Raw genomic sequence first — 21,289 nt, 5'->3', positions numbered from 1 at the left:
AGGGATTTCAGAAGGACGGGAGACTTTCCAAGGCAAATTCTAACAAATTGCAAGTCGTCCGAAGGAGAGACAGAAGAGATGTACCTAGAGACCTCAGCTTAGATTTTCAGAATGTCTTTGCCAGAGTTGGAAGGAGGGCAAATAACTAAGGAGAAATACCAAGACAGCTGGAATACTAAGACAGACAGAAGAGGGTCAGGAATGTCAAAGGCCCACATGAGCTAAGGCTTCTGAAAAACACTGATCAACCAAAAGCTGTGTTTGCAATAAGCAAAATAAGAGGCATGCCTCTTCCGCCAGAATCCAGAAAAGGAGCACAGCCTTATCTAATTTTGTGTCTGTCTCCTCCATGAAGGAAAAGAATACAATGAGCACATATTCTATGAACACACTCTGTGCCAAGCACTTAGATTATTTCATTTAATGTTAATGCCAACACTTATCTCCCATTTTCTCTACAGGGAAGCTAAAGCTTGGCTAGGCTGAGTAACTTATCCAGGGTCACATCAGGTTGGTGGTGCTGGATTGGGCGGTCTGACTATAGGTCTTCTATCTGAACCATGACACCAGGCTGCCTTCAAATGGGAGAGGATAGGCTTTGTGGGGCAAGAGGAAGGCAGAATCCAGGGGAACTGGCTCCTCTTAAACAGGCCCGTGCTTACATTCTGGATTTACTGCTTATCACGTGTAGGACTTGTGACTTAACCTATTTGACCTTCAGTTTCCACATCTATAAGATGGGAATAACAGTCGTCTTGCACAAAATTAGACACAGAAAATGCCTGGTGGCATAGAGCAGGTACTAAATAAGTAATGACTGGGTTTTTTGTGTTTGTTTGTTTTTTTATTTCATTTATTTTGATATTTATTTTTTTATTTACTTGGCTATGTTGAGTCTTTGCTGCTGTACGTGGGATCTTTGATCATCCTTGTGGCAAGGGAGATCTCGTTCCCTGACCAGGGATCAAACCTGGGTCTCCTGCATTGGGAGCTAGGAGTCTTAGCCACTGGACCACCAGGAATGTCCCTGTTACTTTTATTCTAAGATCACCCGTAGCCTAGTGTTCATTTTATTTTACATGTGAGATATACGTGGTCTGTGAATGAATGATTACATGGTGTCTTTGCCCTTGAGGTCAGCCTCTTCAGAGTTACACGTGACACTTCATACACTTCAAACCTCTCAGTTCAGCTCTGAAGCAGGGAGCATGGCTGAGGTTTCACCCTTTGAAAAGCTAAGGCCTGGAGGAACATTGTGAATTGCTTACAGTCTTAGAGCCAAGCTAATAACATCCTTTTACTTTTTTGTTGCAGTTAGTAGATTAGTAAAACAATGAGTGCTGAGTGTTGATTTCTGTAGGACAATTGACAGGTCAGTCAGGCTGTCCCTAACCATGAAGCATTAGTGATGACTTAGTGACATTTCAGTCAGGTGGTTATTATTATTGAGGGTTGAAGACCTAGGGAGTGTCACTAAATAAGCTTGGCATGACCAAACGTCCACCCTGGGGAGCCTGACCTGGAATGGGTCACATTTGTACTGAGACTTGAATAAACAGCCTGAGAGTCGTTCCTAGTGTGTGTGTGGCTGACGTCCATTGGGAAGGCCAGCCTATCAGACCTGCGGTGACTGACCCGGACTCCTATAGACCACAAGGGGCTGGAGGTGGACAGAAACCGGTGCTGAAATTAAGTCAAGGTTAAGGTATGTTTATAACACAATAAACAGGAATCTGGGTTATTGTGACAAGGGGCGCAAAACTTGTGATCTTCCTGTGAACAAACACTCAACACGTGTCCCCCTGTACCTCCATGTGGCTGTTGGCAGGACCTGTGGAACAAGGCTCAGTGTTGCTTAGAAAGCTACAGTGATTGGTTGGGGTTGGGGGGTTGCCACCTAGAGCCTGTCCGGTCCATGCATGGGTGGGCCATGAGAGGTTAAAGGCTTTGAACCTCCCTTTTCAAGAAAAAGAAGAAAAATAGATTCCAACTATGTGGTATTCTGGAAAAGGCAAAACTATGGAGGCAATTAAAAGGTCAGTGGTTGCTAGGAATTTGGGGGCAGAAGGGAGATGAATGCACAGTACAAAAGTTTTTATGAGCAGTGAAAATTCTTTGTATGACAATGTAGTGGTGGATGTAAATACTTTGTATGACAATGTAATGGTGGATGGATGTCCTCATATTTTTGTCCAGACGCACAGAATGTGCAACACTGTTCACTTCATTAGAGTGGACCCTCAGATGAACTGGGGACTTGATGACAGTTCATCCTTGGTTAAAAAGGAAAAAACTTAAAATGACTTAGGATAGACGTTTTGTCAAAACTTTTGTTTCACTGTTATATACATATATGTATTATATATGTTTGTATATTTGTTGGTCGGTGATATAAAGTGTACTTTTTAGATCGAAAAAGTTTGCAAGCTCCTGTAGTTAAATTGTACTGACAAATAAAGCACAGATTAATTTCTTTTTTTTTTGTTTTTGGCACAGATTAATTTCAAAGAAGAAAAAAAAGATCAAGGTAGAGCTCTGCACAGAAAATGAAGTCAGTAGTACAGTGTGGCTTGAGTGGTCAGTTAGGATGATGTCCATTGAGGTGTTACGAGGTAGGAAGTGATGTGTGTGTCAGCGGTGAGGTCTACTGTCTCTTTGCCCTCAGCATAGGGCATGGTCGGGCTGTTGCAGAAATTAGAAACACACCGTATATAGGAAGAGTTGAAACACTCAGGGCTACCTTTGGCCTAGTAAAGAGGAGATTTAGAGAATATGATAGATCCTGTCTTTAAATAGCTGAGGAGGACCCCACCCTCAGCTGAGTTGCTAATGTGGGTTGAGCTTTAGGTTTATGTTGTTGTTGTTGGTCATGTCGTGTCGCTTGCGGGATCTCAGTCCCCCAACCAGGAATTGAACTGGGGCCCACACAGTGAAAATGCCAAAGTCCTAACTGCTAGAATATTCCCAGGATTACATATTTTTAACAATCTCAGGAGATTCTGTTGCGTCTGAGGCCTGGGAAGCAATGTCCTGAGGAAGACAGGTTAGATTTATTTTATGTGGTCTGAGAGGGCAGACCCCCAACTGAAAAAGTAGATAGTGCAAGGAAACACGAGTTTGGCTGATATTTTGGGAGAATATTTTGAAAATTTTCAACAGTGGATTGGTGGTTGTGTGGGATGATGAATTCCTGGTGTTGGAAGGGGTCCAGATTTTAAAATATATTGATCTTTTTAGAAGAAATGACTTAATAAACAGGCTTCCTAAAAACTCTTTCCATCCTTATTAATATATAAACCTGAGTCATCTGATATGGCAATTTAAGTTAATTAAAGTTGATAAAATAAAAAATTCCACTCCTCAGCCACCCTGGGCACACTTCACAGTCACGTGTGGTTGGTGGCTACCATGTTTGACAGTGAGGATCTAGAACATGTCCATCGGAGCAGAAGGTCCTCTTGGGCAGTGCTGACTATTGGGAACAGACGTTTGCACATGGTTGGTAAGCAGAGCATATCATGATTAAGGACAGAGTCTGTAGGTGATTCAGTTGTTACCAAGAGTGTAGAGTTTATCCCCATTTTAGGGGCAGAGCTTAGGGGGAGGGCCTGGGGCATCGGCAGAAAGTGGGTCAGTCAGGCTGGATTGGGTCCTGCTGGCTGCTCTGTGGCCTCGGTCACTCCATGAGGGCCTCAGTTGCCTCACTTTGAGAACAGGCTCGTCATCGGCACCACTTCACCGGGTGGCTGTGAGAATTCAATGGATGTGATGCACTCGGAATGTTTAGCAGAGTGCTCATCTCACTAATACCCCCCTTTTTTAAATCCCAGAGTTATATTCTACATGAACATATTGTTTTGTCCTTTTTTTCCAGTCAGCATTATTACCTGCCACTTCAGGGTCCCACATTCCTCCTCTGCACAGCCTGTTGAAAGTCCTTTGGGACTTCCCTGGCTGTCCAGTGGTTAGGGCTCCATGCTTCCACTGCAGGGGACATGCTTCACTCCATGGGCAGGGGACCAAGATCCCACATGATGTACTGCCTCCCAGAAAAACAAGTCCTTTGCTTGGAAGGTTCTTCACCCAATAGAAGAGGGGCAGGCAGTAGAGTCCCTGGTGGAGTTTGAGGTGGAGGGCAAGTGGACCTGAAGTCTGCATTGGGAGTTTGCTCCTGCTATGCTGGGGTTGGGGGGGTGGTTGCTGTTTCCTATGGGATCTGCTGTCCTCTCTGGGTGACCTGAACAGGGAGTGGCCACGATGCACTCATGTTGGTTCAGATGCTGAGGTCAGCAGGGCTTGGACTCAAACACCCAGGTGACTTACAGAAGGGAGCCGGGGCAGTGGCCTGAGATTTGCCTCTTTCCTTGCCCAAGGTGGGAGCTGCTAGACCCACAGCCCCGCTGTTCTTTCCCTCTGTCGCTTCTTTGGGTTTGTTTATTCTTCCTTAGTCATAGCACACCCTGTGAAGTTTGTCATCCAGTTTAAAATGAACTCATACAGACCTGACAACTTAACAATCATTCATCTGCTGCTGCGTTAATAAGTTGTTGTTCCCAAACTTGGAGGATGAAAACAACAGTAACCATTTCTCGCTCCTAGTTCCTGTGGGCCAGAAATTTGGGAGCACCTTGGCCGGGTTCTGGCTCTGATTCACTCAGTAAATCGCTGTCCAGATTGTTGGCCAGGCCACTGGTTATCTGAAGCTTACACTTTGGCTGGAGCACTTCACCTGCTTGCAAGATGGCGTGCTTTCCTGCCTAGCAAGGTCATGCTGGTCTTTGGCAAGTGGTCTAGTTCCTCTCTAGGCGGGCCTGTCTCAGGACTGCCTAAGTGTTTTCACAGCAGTGGTGTCTTGCCCCAGAGCAATCAAAGAAAGAGAGCTGGGTGGAAGTTATCCTTTTTATGACCAGGTCTCAGAGGCCCTGTAGCATCACTGTGTCATATTCTGGCCAGCTGTTAAGCCTGCTGCACGTCCCAGGGGAGCAGGGCTGGCCACCACCATTTCAAGGTATGAGGCTGCAGACACTTTAACTCCTTGCTTTTCTCACCATTCTGTGCCATCCCTTGGGGTGCACCGCCCTGAATACTCTGCTGACAGTCGCTGTTGTCTTTCTTCTTGCAGAAAGCCCTGGGTGTGCGGCAGTACCATGTGGCCTCGGTCCTGTGCCAACGGGCCAAGGTGGCCATGAGCCACTTCGAACCCAACGAGTACATCCGCTATGACCTGCTCGAGAAGAACATTAACATTGTCCGCAAACGGTAAGGCTGCAGGGCAAGCTGTGGAGACCGCGAGAGGGGCTGGTGTTGCTGGTGTTCCCTGCCCCTCTCAGACAGTGTAGGCGGTGCTGGGCGGAGGACGATGGTGGCAGGATCTAGGCATTGAGGGCATAGCGGTCCCTGCTGCGGAAGGGTGTTCCGGATCACTGGTGGGCCTTCCGCCCTCTCTGCCAAGGAAAAGCCTGGAGATGTGGGCCCCAGGGAAGATCTCAGGCCCTCTTTGGTGCTGTGGCCTGAACGTCCCAGCTACCCTTTCCAGGACAGACGACTGGCCCTGGGCCACTCCTCTGGGATCTGCCAGGTCCAGGGACTTCAGAATTACTATATTTCCTCTTTGGTCCATCAGCCCAGGGGAGAGCTCAACCTTGAGACTCAGAAAGAAGCTCAGATGGGAACTTGAGCATCCCTTTTTTCTGGTGAAGTGGCAGCCGTCTTGCTCTGCTGTCCTGAGTGCCAGGTTCTGGGCTGGATGCTGACTCAGGAGAGGGGATGGACAAGATCGTACAAGAGGGTGAGGGATGGGGGCTGGTCCTGCATACCAAGCAGCCCTGCTCCTGGAGCGTGGACCACTGCAGACAGAGCTGCACGCCTGCCTGTCGGGTGACGTGGCCCTGGCAGCATGCGAGAGCCAGTATGAGGACACACAGCATCCCTGCTTCGAGCTGACGTGCAGGCTCGGGTGGACGGAACCACACAGTGAGTGAGGGACTGGACCTTGTCCAGTGCTCTGGCCACTGCGCCACACGTGCTCCCCGTTGCCACTTTGCTTCCGCCTTACTGGTATCCTCACCTCAGTTTTAAGGGTCAGGGGCTGTCTTAGTCTTTATCTCCAATAGCCTCCAGCATAGCATCACCTAATTACAATAAGGACCTCTTAATGTCCATCAAGGGTGTTCATTTGATTCAGGTGGTATGAACTTTACTACTCAAAATGTGGCTCTTGGATCAGCGGTGTCAGTATCAGCAAGCAGCCCAGGGGGCTTGTTAGACATAGAGAACCTCAGGCCCCGCCCCAGACCCACTGAGTCAGAATCTGCAGTTTTCACAGGAGCCCCAGGTGACTGAGTGGACATCAGACTGTGAGGAGCGCTGGCTACTTTCCCAGTGGGTTCTGACGTGCAGTCAGGGTTGAAACCACTGTCCTCATCACTCTGCGACCTTGTCCAAATACTTTTTACCCAGAAAACACTTATTTTGTTATTCTTAGAGCTCTCAAATCACAGCTCAATGGAAAAAGAATGGATTTTCCTTTAGTCTGCAAAAACACCTCCCCCTGCTTGGGAGAAGTAACACAGAAGCTTGCTTTCCATAACTTGACAAAAGAGTTTTCACCATTTTGTCTTTGCTTCAAAAAGTTAATCAGAAAACTGCCCTTTGGTTTAAATTTTTTTGGTTTTAATTTTTATCAGCGAAATTAACCCTCCCCTTAAAAGTTTTCCTTTGCTTTTTTATTCCAACCCTGCACCAACCAGAAAAGTCCAATCAATAACTTTGGGCATTTTCCAGATTAGTACAGGCTAGGGATGTTCCGTTTTCATTGTTGCCATAGACAAGTGGTTCTCATTGAGGGTGGGGGTGAGGGGTTGATTTTTGTCCCCCAGGGAAATTTAGCAATGTCTGGAGACTTTGTAGGTTGTCCTAACCCGGGGTGGGTGGTGGTTGACTATTATCTAGTGGGTAGAGGCCAAGAATGCTGTCAGATACCCTGCAGTATGGAAGACAGCCCCTGAAATAAAGAATCATCTGGCCCAAACTGTCAGTGGTGCCACCGTTGAGAGATCCTTCCATAGGAAAAAGAAGGTGGAAGTGGGGCCATTCTAGAAAAATGCTAGAGGATTAGGCCAGATGTAAGGGTGTTTTAGAGGCCCGGGGTCCTGCATGGGGGCGACTCCTCTACCCTGTGACAGAGGGGCCTGATTCTGTTCCTGGGAACTGAGTCTCTGTCATTCAGTGAAGCGGGGCCACAGATGGACATTGAGAATCCATTTTGCCGTCCCACTTAATCCCCACAGAAATGTGATGATGAACTCGTCCTTAGCTTTTTTATACAGCTCCAGGCATTTGCTGTCAAGGTCTTTGGTTTGAAAGCCCATGTGCTATTTTTCATCGCCCCTGGGACGCAGGAAGAGGGGCTCTGCTCAGCGCAGTGAGTCACTGCCTGCTCACCAGCCAGGGAGATGCTCCACTAAAGGGGGCAGGCTGTACTCCAGGCCAGGGCTATTTTTATTCAAGTTCTCATGACAGCAGAGCTGAGAGGCTTTCAGAATTGCCAGTTGCTCTGCAGTTGCCCACAAAGCCAGCAGCCTAGGGAACTCTTTCTCTCAAGGGGTGAAGTCAACTTGGGGGTGAGGGGCTGGAACCCAGGCCAGCAGAAGGGCCTGTCTTTGCTTCCCCGCAGAGTCGTATTGGTAACAGCAATAGCAGTGATGCTAGTAATGGAACACTGGCTACAGGCCGGGCTGGACCCTGAGTTTCCAGGTGTTATTGAGAAGACAGTATAAGGCCACAGTGGCTCCTTGCCTTCCAGCTCGTCCACTTGCTGCCTCATGACCAGGGTCAAGGTTCTTCACCTCACTGGGCTTCAGCTGCTCCTCCGTGTTGTGAGAATAAAGTGACTTCTGTACATCCAAGTATAGGTGTGTATAGTGCTTAGGGCAGTGCTGGTCTAAAAGCGCTAGGATAAACCTATGACAGAAAGCAGATCAGTGGTTGCCGGGGCGTGGGGCAGGAGGGAGGGATCATAAAGGGAAACGAGGAGACTTTGGGGTGGTGGGTGTGTGTGTTGTCTCGACATGGTGATGATTTCATGGATATGTTCATATGTCAGAATTGATTAGTTGTGCACTTTAAATATGTGCAGTCTATTACACACCAGTTATACCTCGGTGAAGGTGCTTAAAAACGTGTGCTGAATGAGCACTGTTGTCTCTTTCCAGTACCAGCCCTGGACCTTAGAGACAGACTGGTGAGCTCCCAGCTTATCTGGTTACACAGTGGGTTTAATAATAGAGTCAGGTCTAAACCCAGAGCCCCTGACTCTGAGTCCAGTTCTTGTGTGTGTGTGTGTGGTTCTTTGGGTATGAGTGGAACTCTGCCCTTTTGAGGAGGCCTCGGGTTTGGCTTAAGCTTTGCGAATGGCGGAAGGCAGAGTGTGAGGTCCAGGCAGGTGGGCTATGCCGAGTTGGGGTAGGGGGTGGTGAGAGGTGGCCCCCACATAGGGAGTTCAGTGTGCCGGGGGCAGGCTGTGACGAGAGGCAGCTGCACCTCCCCAGGGACCCTGATGGGAACGGAGGGCTGGGCCCCACAGGGAAACAGGGTCTAGGAGCAAGGTCTTGTGAGCTGTTCTGAGAGCTGGCAGCCTCACCCATCTTAGTGGGGTGAGAGCAAGCGGGGCTGATGAGGAAAGCTTTAGCATAATAGGGTGATGAGGCTTCCAGCACCCAAGGTAGAGGGTTGTGGGTGCAGGGCGGGGAGGATGGGGTGAGGGCGTCGCCGGGCGGACTCTCTGTGTTCCGGTGGGCCGACGGCATGGGGGAGGTGACCGTGGCCCGAGAGATGTAGAGGATCCAGGGTGAGACTTCCGCCTGAGAACCTGAGCTTTGACCATCACTCCACTGAGTCTCTCTGTTACCTCTTGGTCGTTTTACTAAATGACGAGGATACAGTAACAATTAAACGGTGAGACATAGATGAAAAAAGTGCTCATCAGATAATAGGGATTTAATATGCTGGGAAAGTAAATGTCCTTCAGGGAAAAAAGAAACCCCTCCCCCTCTTGTGCTATTGTCATTCCTCAAGTGATTTTGGACCCGGTGCGTGCCCGGCGCTGTGCTGTGTGCTGGGGGTACCGATTCGTCTCCACCTCGGGCACAGAGTCCCCTCCCTGGCCGCCGTCAAAGTTGCCTTGTACTTGAGAGGGCCTGGCTGTGGGCAGACAGGATCATGCAGCCCTCCCTTCTCCCGCCAGGCTGAACCGGCCTCTGACCCTCTCAGAGAAGATCGTGTATGGACACCTGGATGACCCGGCCAACCAGGAGATCGAGCGGGGCAAGACATACCTGCGACTGCGGCCTGACCGCGTGGCCATGCAGGATGCCACGGCCCAGATGGCCATGCTGCAGTTCATCAGCAGCGGCCTGCCCAAGGTCGCCGTGCCGTCCACCATCCACTGTGACCACCTGATCGAGGCCCAGCTTGGCGGGGAGAAGGACCTGCGTCGGGCCAAGGTGAGCTGAAGGTGGTGGGGAGGCGGGCAGTGGGTGTGACGCGGGATGAGAGGCAACGCCTTTGAACGAGGGCATCGCCCCCCAGTTCTAAGGTTTAGTTCTCTGGTTTAGTCTTGTTGTTGTTCTCTTCTGCCTCTAAAAATACCACTTGCTCTTTGTGAAGATGTTAGAAAACACTGAGAAAACCTAAAGAAAACAGAATCATCCGTAGTCTTAGCCGTACTAAAGATACTGTCTTCAGGTCCTTCTTCTGTAATAAAACAGCATGAGGTAAATGGTGCAGGTGGCAGGTTCTGATCCATGTCTCCAGTTGCTCTGGAGAGGCATCACTTGTTCTTGCCAGGCCCCTGGGGACCTCGGCAGGGAGGTGGGTGAACAGTGTCACTGTTGGTACACTTGAGGCGTCCAAGTTGTGTGCAGTCCCACAACTGCACGGGGGTGAGGCTAGGGCCGGACCCTCCTCCCAGCTCCCACTTACTGATAACCCCTTGTGGGCTTTCTTCTTCTGTGATTTTGGCTTAACAAGGTGGAAGGGGCTGGCTGCCACACCGAACACCTTGGATCACCCTCTCTCTTCCTTAGGAAGCTGAATTCATGCACCTTCCTCCAGGCTCTGCTGTGGTACCTTTGTGTGTACCCGTTCTTGGCAACATGCGGCCTCTCTGGGCCTCCACCCTCTCCATCCAGTCATGGAAGTGGGCCCCGCTCTTGGGGGCCGTTGGCAGAAGCTGAATGCTGGCAGGGCTGCAGCCCGGCCGCGCACAGAGCAGGGCACGCAATTGAAAGTGCTTCGGCTCCCAGGGTCGGCACAGCTCAGCAAGCCTCTCAGACCCTTGGGAAAGGCGCAGGGCAGCTTTCCCACTCAGGCCCCTTCTGCCCACCCGCTCACTGTGTCCTGGCGGCGCTGGCCGACCCGTGGTTTCCATGTTAGCAGCAGCCGTGGTACCTGGTACCATGATGGGGTCCTCTTCAGCCTGAGAGATGCATGACCACCCACAGCAGGGCCACCCCCCTTGGAAGTTGGCCCGCCCCTGACTTTATGGATTAAAATCTACCTTCTGGAGATGAGAGTCACAGTCGTGGGGTCTCAGAACCCAATTCCTGCTTTATTTCACCCATGTTTATTGAACATTGACTTTATGCCAGGCACTGTGCTGAGATTCAGTATGAACGTGGATCTTAGAGGCCAGTAGAGAAACAGCAGCTAAGCAGTCACGCAGACTGGTAACTGCCAGTCTGTACATGTATGCTGAAGGAAGAGTGTGGGACTCTGGAAGATGCGTGTGGAGTCGGGGAGGATGTAACATGTAAGCTGAGACCAGAACAGATGAGGAAGCACATTCTAGACAGAGCACAGTTCCTAAAGGGCTTGAGGCTGGAAGAAACCTGATACATTTGTGGAGCTGGAAGGGGGCCTGTAGGCTTGGAGCCCTGAGGTGGGCAGGGCAGGAGCAGGCAGGGCCTTGAGGACTCTGGGCAGGAGAGTGGTCAGATTTCCATGTATTTGTAAAGGCTCCCTCTGGTTGGAGCTCAGAGAGGCAGAGTGATGTGTCCAGGGTCACACAGACCACCAGAGAGGTATCTAGGCTGAGTCAGGTGCAGACAGCGGCACGCTCCGTGCCCACCTTCCTGTCTCCCCCGCCTTCCCCTTGCCACCCGCATAGACACAGGAACAAGTGTGGCCACAGACACCTGCCTCCTGCCCTCGGTACCAGTTATGTTAGTGACTGATTTGTAAATGAGGAAATCAATGGATTAATTATTAATCAGAAAGAGACTGCTGTGGGGACCCAGGCTCTTTGTCTGCCACTCATTCATTTGGGGGAACCACACGTGCCCTCAGAAGGATGTGTGGTTGGTCTGAGGTTTATTTTATTATTATTACTTCTAATCTTTATGTATTTGGCTGTGCCAGATCTTATATGCAGTATGTGGGATCTAATTCCTGGACCAGGGGTTGAAGCCAGGCCCCCTGCATTGGGAGCGTGGAGTCCTAGCCACACTGGACCACTGGGAAAGTCCAGTGGTCTGAAGTTTAAATGAAGGGGACTGCATGCTTTGAGGGTGTTTCTTGGAGGGCCTAGTGGAGCCCACAGTGAGTCCCTCCTCTGCCTGTGGTACCATCCCTTTTGTCCTTGAGTTCTCACCTGTCCAGGGATATGCTTGGTCGTCCTGTTAAACTTTGGCCTCATGTCCATATTCTGGGGTAGCTTTCCCTTCCCCCTGGGGAAGTTGCCTTTGAATTACAGGCATATTGGTTACCAACCTGCTGTCTGTTTGGCTGAAACCTACAGTTGAGAACATGGTCCATCTGACAGTCTTTCATTTGGGGCCCATAAAACATATTACCAAGTGTTGAGCACCTACCTACCACATGTTAAGACAGTCTAGGTGTTCTGAGATATAGTCTCTGTGAGGGCAGTAGCTTTGTTCTTATTACAGTGTAGCGACGGGTTCTGGCTGCACCGGCCTGGATTCAAACTCTGACTTGTCTGTTTAACCCTAGGGTCTTGAGCAAGACCTCTGAGTTTCTGTTTTTGCATCTGTAAAATGGGATTTGTTTTGGCGTGGTACCATTTCCATAGTGGGCATTCAGTAAACGTTAGCCAGGATTACATACAAGGCATCCGAGGCTCCAAAGGAGAACAGCACCCAACATGAGGCGTGGTGGAACCGGGTGGTCCACTCCATCCCACTGCTTCCCTTTGAGTGCCAGAAGGACCCTTCTACAAATAAGGAAGCTGAGACCCAGGGCGGGGAAGGGATTTGTTCTGGACCTATTCCCTGGCCATGTGTCACAGAACTGGGCTCCGTCTCTGTTCCCTGGTCTTTCTCCTGGGCCTGCCAGCCGAGACTTGTGGGCTGGCATCCAAGCCCTTTGGGAATTATTTGTAGAAGGCCTCCAGGAGAGGGCCTGTCTTTCCAGTGCCAGCATTTCAGTCATAGGAGAGAGGAGGTGGAGGGAGGGAGGCATGAGCAAACCGTTTCTAATGCCCTGGTTATTGACTTCTCTCAACAGGACATAAACCAGGAAGTGTATAATTTCCTGGCCACCGCAGGCGCCAAGTATGGCGTCGGCTTCTGGAGGCCTGGCTCTGGGATCATCCACCAGGTAAGCAGGGCCTGGCCGCCTTGGGGTGGGTGGAGGAGAGGGCTGCCCTCCGGGTCTGTGAGCAGGGGCCTCCGCGGGCAACTGGATGACGTTTTCATCAACCCTTAGATTTCATTGTGTCAAGTTACACATTCTCACTCTCCGTGTGAGAATTTAAAATAGTCCCTTCTGACCTTTAAGGTTGGCCTGTTTTGTGCTATACCTTCTTCTGAACATTCGTATGTATTGCAATGTTTTTTGTTTTGCCTTTCTCTACAAGCATCATACCTTGTTGGGTGGATTACTAATACATGATGAGACAGGTACTCTGCAGATAGTAACTTCTACGCAGTGCTCGCCGTGACCCGGTGAGTCTGGTGGTTTTATTGTCCGCACCTTACAGATGAGGAAGCTAAGGAATGGAGATTTAATCTCCTTGGCCAGGGACATTCCGGCTGGCTGATTGTGGAGTCAGGCTCCTGCGAACATCTGGGCAGCCTGACCCTGGGGCCCGTGCTCTGCCCGCTCGCTCTGCGGTCTCCTGTCACACCGGGCGTTCATCCCCTCTCCGTATAGGGGGTGCCCCTCAGAGTCTTTGGCCGCTTGCTGGAGTTCTGTAGCAGGGAGGTACCACAGGCCACGTGGCCACATCAGCCAGGAGCTCTTCTAGGTGTCCCCAGGGGTGACTATTCTCTTGATAGGCAGTTCTATCAAGTGTGTGTGTGTGTGTGTGTGTGTGTGTGTGTGTGTGTGTGTGTGTGTGTTTCTGGGGAGATGGTGGATTAGCTTTCATCAGAGGTGTCTGCTCAGGACTGCTGGATGGCGTGTGGGGTGTGCGCTGGTGTGTTTTCACCTGCCTTCCATCCTTGGTGTGAAACCTGCCTCTGTGTGCCTTCCCAAGGTGACCCTTCTCCCCACCTCCAGCCTAGGCCTCACTTCCAGATGCGCTGAGTCAGGCTGTAACCCGACCCTGCCTGTGCTCCCACACTGCCCCACTCTGAAACCAGAGCCCACAGATCACCGCTCTGCCCTTTCAAACCCTCTCCCTTGCCAGGAAGGGGCTCCCTGCAAATGGCAGGTCACATTGGTCTTCAGGGGCCAGAAGGCCTCTCTCAGCGGCAGGGCGAGGGAGTCAGGTGGACCCAACCTTGGCTTTTTGTCATCAAGGGGACCCCAATCCAAGCGTCCCCTGTTCCACCTGAGTACAGATGCCCAGGCCTTTTTGGGAGCTTTTGGGCCAGGGTTTTTAAAAAGAAAGTTCCTAGGGACCGTCTGATCTCTGTACAACTTTCCTCTTCTTCCCCCCTCCCCCTCCACATTAGGCAGCTTCAATCCGCCATGTCCACAACAAACCTTAGTCCCTTCCCCTCTGCCTCGCATGCCCTGGCTGATTCCTTCTCCACCGTGCTGCCTCCTGGTTCCCTCTGTGCAGCCCTGGCCCTCCGGTGCCCAGCACGGGGCTCTCTGTGACCCTCTGTGGGACCCTCCGCATATGACCACGGAGTGCGCCGTGTGCCCTGTGGGGACCGGGCCTGTGGCTTGTTTACTCCTCTCAGCTCTGGGCCCGAGGCCAGGTCAGTACAGAATAGGTCCTCAGTGCGCGTGGCTCCTGCAGATAGATGCTGAATTTCCAGTTTTATGTTCTCAGTGTTAGTCCAGCCTAAAAATATACTTCTTCCCCACCACACCCCCACCTGCCTAACCGAATGCAGCTGACCGCTGAGGTCACTGTCACAACCAGCTTCTTTGTGATGCTTTCTGCAGTCCTCGGGTCTGTGCTGACCACTCCTTTCTGGACATGGACCATACTCGCACTCTACGCTGTGCGATCATAATGAATTCTGTGTGTCTGGTCTTCATGGAGTAGGCTTTTACAACCTTGAGGAGTTTTGGAAATTAACTAGTTTTAAATCTTTGTATTGGCCAAGGATAGGAGGGCTGGAGAAGTGAAACAGGTAAACAGTGTTCTCTGCAACAGTGATTTTGTTAGGGATTCTCTCCATGTTGGCCTCTTCCAGCCAGCTGGCTCATTTCTGGGGAAGGAATCAGGTCTTCTAACTTCCCGCATTCCCAAGAGGCGAGACCCCTCAGACCTTACTCAGTCTCCTGAGCAAATGCCTCACTCAAGGCAGAGGCCCTGGGATTTCTGTAATATTCCAGGGAACCTGCCCATCTCTCAGTTGGTCTTGACAATTCATAAGAGCCTTTCACCGCTCTGATCTCGTTTAGCATCCCTGACATCCATATACATGTGTGTTGGGGCATAAATCCATATGATGGTGAACCACAGAACCTCAGGTGAAGGCTCTTGGCTGCAAAATAAGGAGAAGATTGCCTCCCCCAGGTATTATTACAGTTTGAGGGACATGCTTCCATCACGTCCTCGCGGTGATCCAGTGAGGAGAGCACTATTGTCCACTGCTCTTTATAGATGGGAAGCAGAGGCTTGGAGAGAAGTGCATTGCCTGGGGCTCACAGCTGGGTGGTAGGGCCAGAACTCAGACCCAAACATGGTTCCGTTTGGCCGCAGCTCTCCTTGAGCAACCCTGCAGCAGCGTGTCCAGCACCTCCGGTGGTGGGCGGGACTGCTCTGGGATTGCTGCCCCTGTGGCTGCATCAGGTATCTTGGGGGGAAATGCTCACTGCCAGCTCCTTCCTTCCCTGTGCTGGAGCCAGGCTGTGGAAGATTGTCCGCTCTCTGGAGAAGCCAGATAAGCACACTCCACACATCCACCATGTGAGGCAGTGTTATCGGAGGCACCTTTCAGCAGTCAGCATTGTCCCCAGGCCTGTCACAGGACACACTCTTGTATCCCAGGCCATCTGGTTCTCACCACCATCCTGGGGTCGGGTTGGTGCAGCCATTCTTAATCCTGTGCTAACAGATGAGAAAACTGAGGTCCAGGGAGGCACTTACTAGTCCAGGTCACACAGTCAGGAGCTGTCAGAGCTGTTACTGAGCCCAGGCTTCCAGCCTCCCAGGCCTCTGGCTCATCTCAGCCACACTGGAAAGGCCCCGTGCAGGCGGCGTGCCTAGGATTAGCTCAGTGGCCCGGTGTTGGCAGCGGGCAGTCTTGCAGACCCCATTGGAGCCCTAAGCTCCTTTCTCTGCTAAGGGCTTTTAAGGCCTTGGATTCTTTTTCAGATCATTCTGGAAAACTATGCATACCCTGGGGTTCTTCTGATTGGCACTGATTCCCACACCCCCAATGGGGGTGGCCTGGGGGGCATCTGCATTGGAGTCGGGGGTGCTGATGCTGTGGACGTCATGGCTGGGATCCCCTGGGAGCTGAAGTGCCCCAAGGTGAGAAGTGGGGAGGGGCTCGTATCGGGGTGACAGCAGAGGGGTGGTTGGTGGGGCGAGTAGGAGATGTGGGACCCACAGGAGCTGAGAGCATAGGTTCAGCTCTCTGGGAAGGAGGCAGGGATAAGTAAGCCTGAGTGGGAACCCAAGCAGCAGACACTGGTTGGAACGTGGCGCCTGACACGTGGCCTGCGCCTGCTTTCTGGCCCCGCCTATTCAGGTGATTGGCGTGAAGCTGACAGGCTCCCTCTCCGGCTGGACCTCACCTAAAGATGTGATCCTGAAGGTGGCGGGTATCCTCACAGTGAAAGGTGGCACGGGCGCCATTGTGGAGTACCATGGGCCTGGAGTAGACTCCATTTCCTGCACCGGTGAGGACGGCGGCTGCGGGGCGTGCTCCCAGCCTTTGTGGCCCGATGGGCCTGTGGTTGAGCTGTAGAAGCAGCGGCTGGCCTGCCCATGAGACTCTGGCCAGTCAGTTTGGGAACTTGCGATGGACTCTTAGGGGTAGAGGGGAGGTGGTCTAGTCCAGGCCCTTCATTTAATGGGACGTTGGGGCCCCTCGAAGATGGCAGGTCACTTGCCTGTGGCCACATGGAGTTAGGGGCTGAGCCAGCGTGGCCGTGGCCATGGGCTGCCTTGAGTGATCCAGAAGAATCCACAGAAGATGGAGGTGGTGGGCGGGGACTCAGAGCAGGGCTTCAGTCACAGAGCAGCCCCATTCTCACACCCTCCCTTGCCTGGAGTCAGAGCCTCACTCTCTTCCTTTGGGTTAGAGACCATCACCTGTTAGTCTCTAAGACCAGGTGGGAGCCAGCCCCCTCCCTTCTCATCACTCCTGGTGATCTGGCCTCCATGCTTGGGCCCTCAGAAATCCAAGTAGAGTTGGAATGAGCCTTAGAGATGGTTCAGTCCAGCCTTCCCTGCCTGCCTCAGCTCCGTAGCACCCCCACAGAGCTGCAGTTCAGCTGGCCCTTGTATCCCTCCGGTAATGCAGGGCTCACTCCTGTAAGTAGCCCTTACTGCTGATGGACGTTCAGTTAGGAAGTTGGCAGCAAGCACAGACCTGTGTCTGAGCAACCCCGTGGGGCTGGAGTGCTGGTTGCAGTCAGCATGTCTATTACCTCTCCAGTTCTGTGGGCGGTTCTGTGGTCTAGGCCATAGATATCATTCCAGTATTATAGCTGGAAAACCCCAGGCCCAGAAACATTTCCACCGTGGTATGGCTGAAAGCATGCAGGCCTGCCCATTAGGCAGGCAGACCAAGTCCTGAAGGCCACACTGGCATTCGCTTTATGGCACGACCATGGACCTCTCTGAGTCGGTTCCCTCACCTGCAAATGGACACAGCAACAGCTGGGCGGTCTGGCCAGGTCAGCTCTCATCACATGGTGGCCATCTAGTTTGCCGAGCGGGCCAGCCAGGCCTGGAGTTGGAACTCGGCTCATAAGGCCAGAATCTTGTGTTCTCCCCGAATCCAACAGCCACCCTGACAGCCAGGACACTGGGCTCTAGCCCCGTGGCCTCTCTTTCCCTGGCCATCCTTTTAACCCTGGACCACAAGGGCAGTGAGAGCGAGGGAAGGAGTGATGCCAGCTCCCTGGTGCAAAGACGTGTGTGCACCTTTAACAGATGTGGGGGCCTCGCCCAGCTGCTCAGCCAGCCCTGTGCGTTCTCTCTCTCTACAGGCATGGCGACCATCTGCAACATGGGCGCAGAAATTGGGGCCACCACTTCAGTGTTCCCTTATAACCACAGGATGAAGAAATACCTGAGCAAGACTGGCCGGGCAGGTGAGCCGGTAGGGGTTCCTAATCCCCGCATCTCTGAACTGACTTCAGGGCTTTGAGAAGCCCCTGGAAGTCTGTGAGAGGTTATGTGTGTGACTGCTCCTGAGTGGGCTTCTGTAGCTCTCGTCAGCTTCTCAGAGGCTCTGGCCTCTCAGCGTGAAACATTGTGGCTCAAGGATTTAGTTCCCCTTGAAAGGGCATCCTTGGGATTTAGTTTCCCCCAAAAGGGCGTCTGAATTCGGTTTTTCTTGGCCTGGTCCCTGGCGCCCTCTATGGGAAGCTCTGGAAATGACGTGGATTTGCTTCTGTTTGTAATTCCTACTCTAGCAGGGGAGGAGGAAAAACATTTGGTGCAAGAACCATTTTCTCAGCCTTCCCCAACAACTTCCCTGAGGTTTGAGCTTAGCTTCTTTGAAACCCAGAGTTGGAAATGGGGCCTGGGGAGAGCTTGTTGGGTCTTCTGGAGAGAGGTGCTTGGTGGAGCCAGAGGCTGGGGGACCTGGGGAGAGCTTGTCACTTTGTTTCCGAGCTCTCTGTACATAGAATCATACCTGGAAGACTCTTCCTTTGATTTAATTATCAAGTAACTTCTCCTCTAAAGTTCAGTGCTTCTCCTCTCCCTGACTCTGAACCCCAAGTCCGTGCCTCTCCTCAGTGTCCCCGTGTTCCTGGGCCTCTCTCGTGTTGTGCTGTGACCCCCGGCTCACTGATGGCGCCTCCGCAGGACTGGGCATCCCCGAGGGCAGGCACTGTGTCCTGTGCTGCTGTTTTCTTCCTTTGTTTGCCCAGTCAGTGCCCGGGGCCCGGAGTGTGTGGCCTGTGCTGGGTAACTGGTTCTGATGGATGAATGGATGGAGTCTTGTGACTAATTTCTGTCTTACATGCTTCAGTCTCCCTCCCTTGTTGATTTCAGACATTGCCAACCTTGCCGATGAATTCAAGGATCACTTGGTACCTGACTCTGGCTGCCATTATGACCAGCTGATTGAAATTAACCTCAGTGAGGTGAGGCCAGGAGTTGGTTCCAGGGGGTTTCTGAGGGTAGGGTGGTTCAGGCGCCATCTGGAGACGTCTGGTGGGCCTCAGCGGGGCTCGGGCAGGCCCCTGGCTGCACACCCAGCAAGGCTTTTGATCTTTTGGTTCTCCGGCTGGTCATTCAGAAACGTTCAGTTTGCCCCTAACTCAGCTCTCGGAGAAGCCAAGATTTTACCCTTGAGCTTGCTCTGTTGTGAGAATTCAGAGGGCAGGGTCCAAGATTCCAGGCCCGACCCCAGTACCCTGAGACCTGTAGATCAGGGTAGCATTTGGAAGGCCAGAGGAAGGATGGGCTGGAGGAGCCAAAGCAGCAGAACAGAGCAGCTGAGGGTTTAGGCCCTGCCGCCAACCTGCGCAAGTTCAAATCCTGACTCTGCCACTTAAGCCTGTGACCTTACTTAAGGCCACTATGCACCTCACTTCATCATGTGTAAAACCCGAGGCAGTCATGGGAACTGAATGAGCTAATTCATGTAATAACTGTTGCTGATATTCATTGCGGGCTAATTGGGTGCCAGGCACTTCACTCAGTGCTTCATGTTGGTGATAAGTAGCATCACGTATAAAATGTCTGGCCTCCAGATTCCAGAAGCACCACCTCACGGGAGATAACGGGCTGAGGGAACCGGCAGCCTTTATTCATCCCATGCCTCTACTGTCTCCAAGCTTGTGACCTTGGGCAAGGCAGGCAGCTCTGCCGTCTGCAGGCAGGAGATAATGACCTTGGGGGTTGGAGGGCTCCAGGAGTGGGTGCGTGGACAGTGCCCGCTGCTCGGGCCCTTCCTGGGATAAGGTTTGAGCTGTAGAATGAGAGCTGGCCTCCCAGGCCCACCGTGACTGGGTGAGCAGGAGCCAGGCCACCTCTGAAGGAGAGAGCTGTCCACACACCAAGCTGAGTTCCTCCCCACCCCTGCCCCCGCTTCTTTCACTTCAGCTGAAGCCGCACATCAATGGGCCCTTCACCCCCGACCTGGCTCACCCTGTCGCAGAAGTGGGCAGTGTGGCAGAGAAGGAGGGGTGGCCCTTGGACATCCGAGTGGGTGAGTACCCCCGCCCCCAGCCCCAGAGCCAGCAGGTCCGCCCAGGGCTGCGGACCGTTGCCCGTGCTTGCCGTGGGGCCTTTCCTGAATGGTTCAGGCACTTTCTAAAATAGTTTTCTTCACTCCACAGCTTTTTAAAGAAATTATTTTTTCTTGGTATAAAAGAAATATGTATCCGTGTAGAGACTATTGACAAAACAAGAATTTTAAAACAGCCCTAATCTCCACCTTCAGCCAGAACCAGCTCTTTGTATACGCCCATGCTGATGTGTGTAAATTTTGTTTTGCAAACATTTCCTCTTACCAGCTTCCGCGCCTGGTTTCACTTACGTGCTTTACACACACACACGGGCATGTTGGTATCACTGTTGTCATGGTTCTGTGAAGCACGTGAACCCGGGTGGCCTGAGTGACTGACTCTGCCACTTCATAGCTGGGTGACCGTGAGCTCATTACTTCACCCCCTGTGCCTCGGTTCCCCAGCTCTGAAATGGGGGTGGTACCGTTGGAATTGCCGGGAGGAGGGACGAGTTGAGGGGGTGGTGAGAGCTCCCGCGGAGCCTGGCGTGGAGGGCAGTGCGGTGTGTGCAGCCTTGTTAGTGAAGTAAATAAAAAGAAATCTTTGGTAGCTTAATAATTAGAGCATAAATCACTGAGCTGGTAAGACAGACTGTCTCTCTCTACAGACAGTGTGATATCATTCGGTTTTTATTGGCTTTTTGAATAACTATGATAGACTTCTTTAAAAGAATTCTTTTCTTCCTGATTATAAAACCAAGTAGAAAGCCAGAGAATGCTACAAAGTATAAAATAAAGTGGGCCTCTAAGTCCTTCCCCAGCAGCGGTCCCTGTCAGTATCTTAGTGGGGGCCCTCCAGCGTGTGTCCACATACAGGCTGTTCACTCTAAGACTGTGGGTTATACGCTGCCAGTGGGTTCAGCGTCCGCTCGGTGGCCACAGTTTAAGTGTCTGGGCTGAGAGGACAGACAGCGAGGTAGGTTGCTTCCAACTTCTCTGTGTTGGGAGCAGAGTCGGTGAACCCTTGACCGGGGGTGGATCGTTTGCGGTCAGGCGGAGAGCTCTGGTCACTCTCCTCCTGACGGTCCGTCCCCCCACCCACAACACACCAGGTCTGATCGGCAGCTGTACCAACTCCAGCTACGAAGACATGGGCCGCTCCGCAGCCGTGGCCAAGCAGGCGCTGGCCCATGGGCTCAAGTGCAAGTCCCAGTTCACCATCACCCCGGGCTCGGAGCAGATCCGCGCCACCATTGAGCGGGACGGTTATGTGAGTGCCCGCATGCCGCGCCCCTGCTCCCCACCATCCTTCTGCCAAGGGACGTGGCTGCCACAGCCTTGTACGCAGGGGCCTGTGCCCCGGGGTTCCCGCCAGCCTGCCCCTGACCCCTCCCCGTCCCCTCTCCCCGCTACAGGCACAGATCCTGAGGGATGTGGGTGGCATCGTCCTGGCTAATGCCTGCGGCCCCTGCATTGGCCAGTGGGACAGGTGAGAAGCACAGGGTTTT

At 52.2% G+C, this 21,289-nt stretch overlaps 1 protein-coding gene and 1 pseudogene across 1 annotated transcript in view; both read left to right on the top strand.

The window, feature by feature from the left end:
• ACO2 (aconitase 2) overlaps positions 1–21,289 on the top strand; it is a 46,952-nt gene that overhangs the window by 20,524 nt on the left and 5,139 nt on the right. The window contains exons 2-11 of the mRNA XM_061124440.1: positions 5,123–5,259; positions 9,245–9,503; positions 12,523–12,615; positions 15,740–15,898; positions 16,119–16,269; positions 17,587–17,691; positions 18,602–18,693; positions 19,658–19,763; positions 20,894–21,051; positions 21,197–21,270. Of these exons, the coding sequence (XP_060980423.1) occupies positions 5,123–5,259; positions 9,245–9,503; positions 12,523–12,615; positions 15,740–15,898; positions 16,119–16,269; positions 17,587–17,691; positions 18,602–18,693; positions 19,658–19,763; positions 20,894–21,051; positions 21,197–21,270 (1,334 nt within the window). The remainder of the gene's footprint in view (positions 1–5,122; positions 5,260–9,244; positions 9,504–12,522; positions 12,616–15,739; positions 15,899–16,118; positions 16,270–17,586; positions 17,692–18,601; positions 18,694–19,657; positions 19,764–20,893; positions 21,052–21,196; positions 21,271–21,289) is intronic.
• LOC133044108 (small nucleolar RNA SNORA11) lies at positions 1,680–1,796 on the top strand (annotated as a pseudogene).

This window comes from Dama dama, chromosome 22 (assembly GCF_033118175.1).
Source record: "Dama dama isolate Ldn47 chromosome 22, ASM3311817v1, whole genome shotgun sequence".
NCBI classification, from domain to species: domain Eukaryota; kingdom Metazoa; phylum Chordata; class Mammalia; order Artiodactyla; family Cervidae; genus Dama; species Dama dama.
This window is presented reverse-complemented; position numbering and strand designations above follow the sequence as displayed.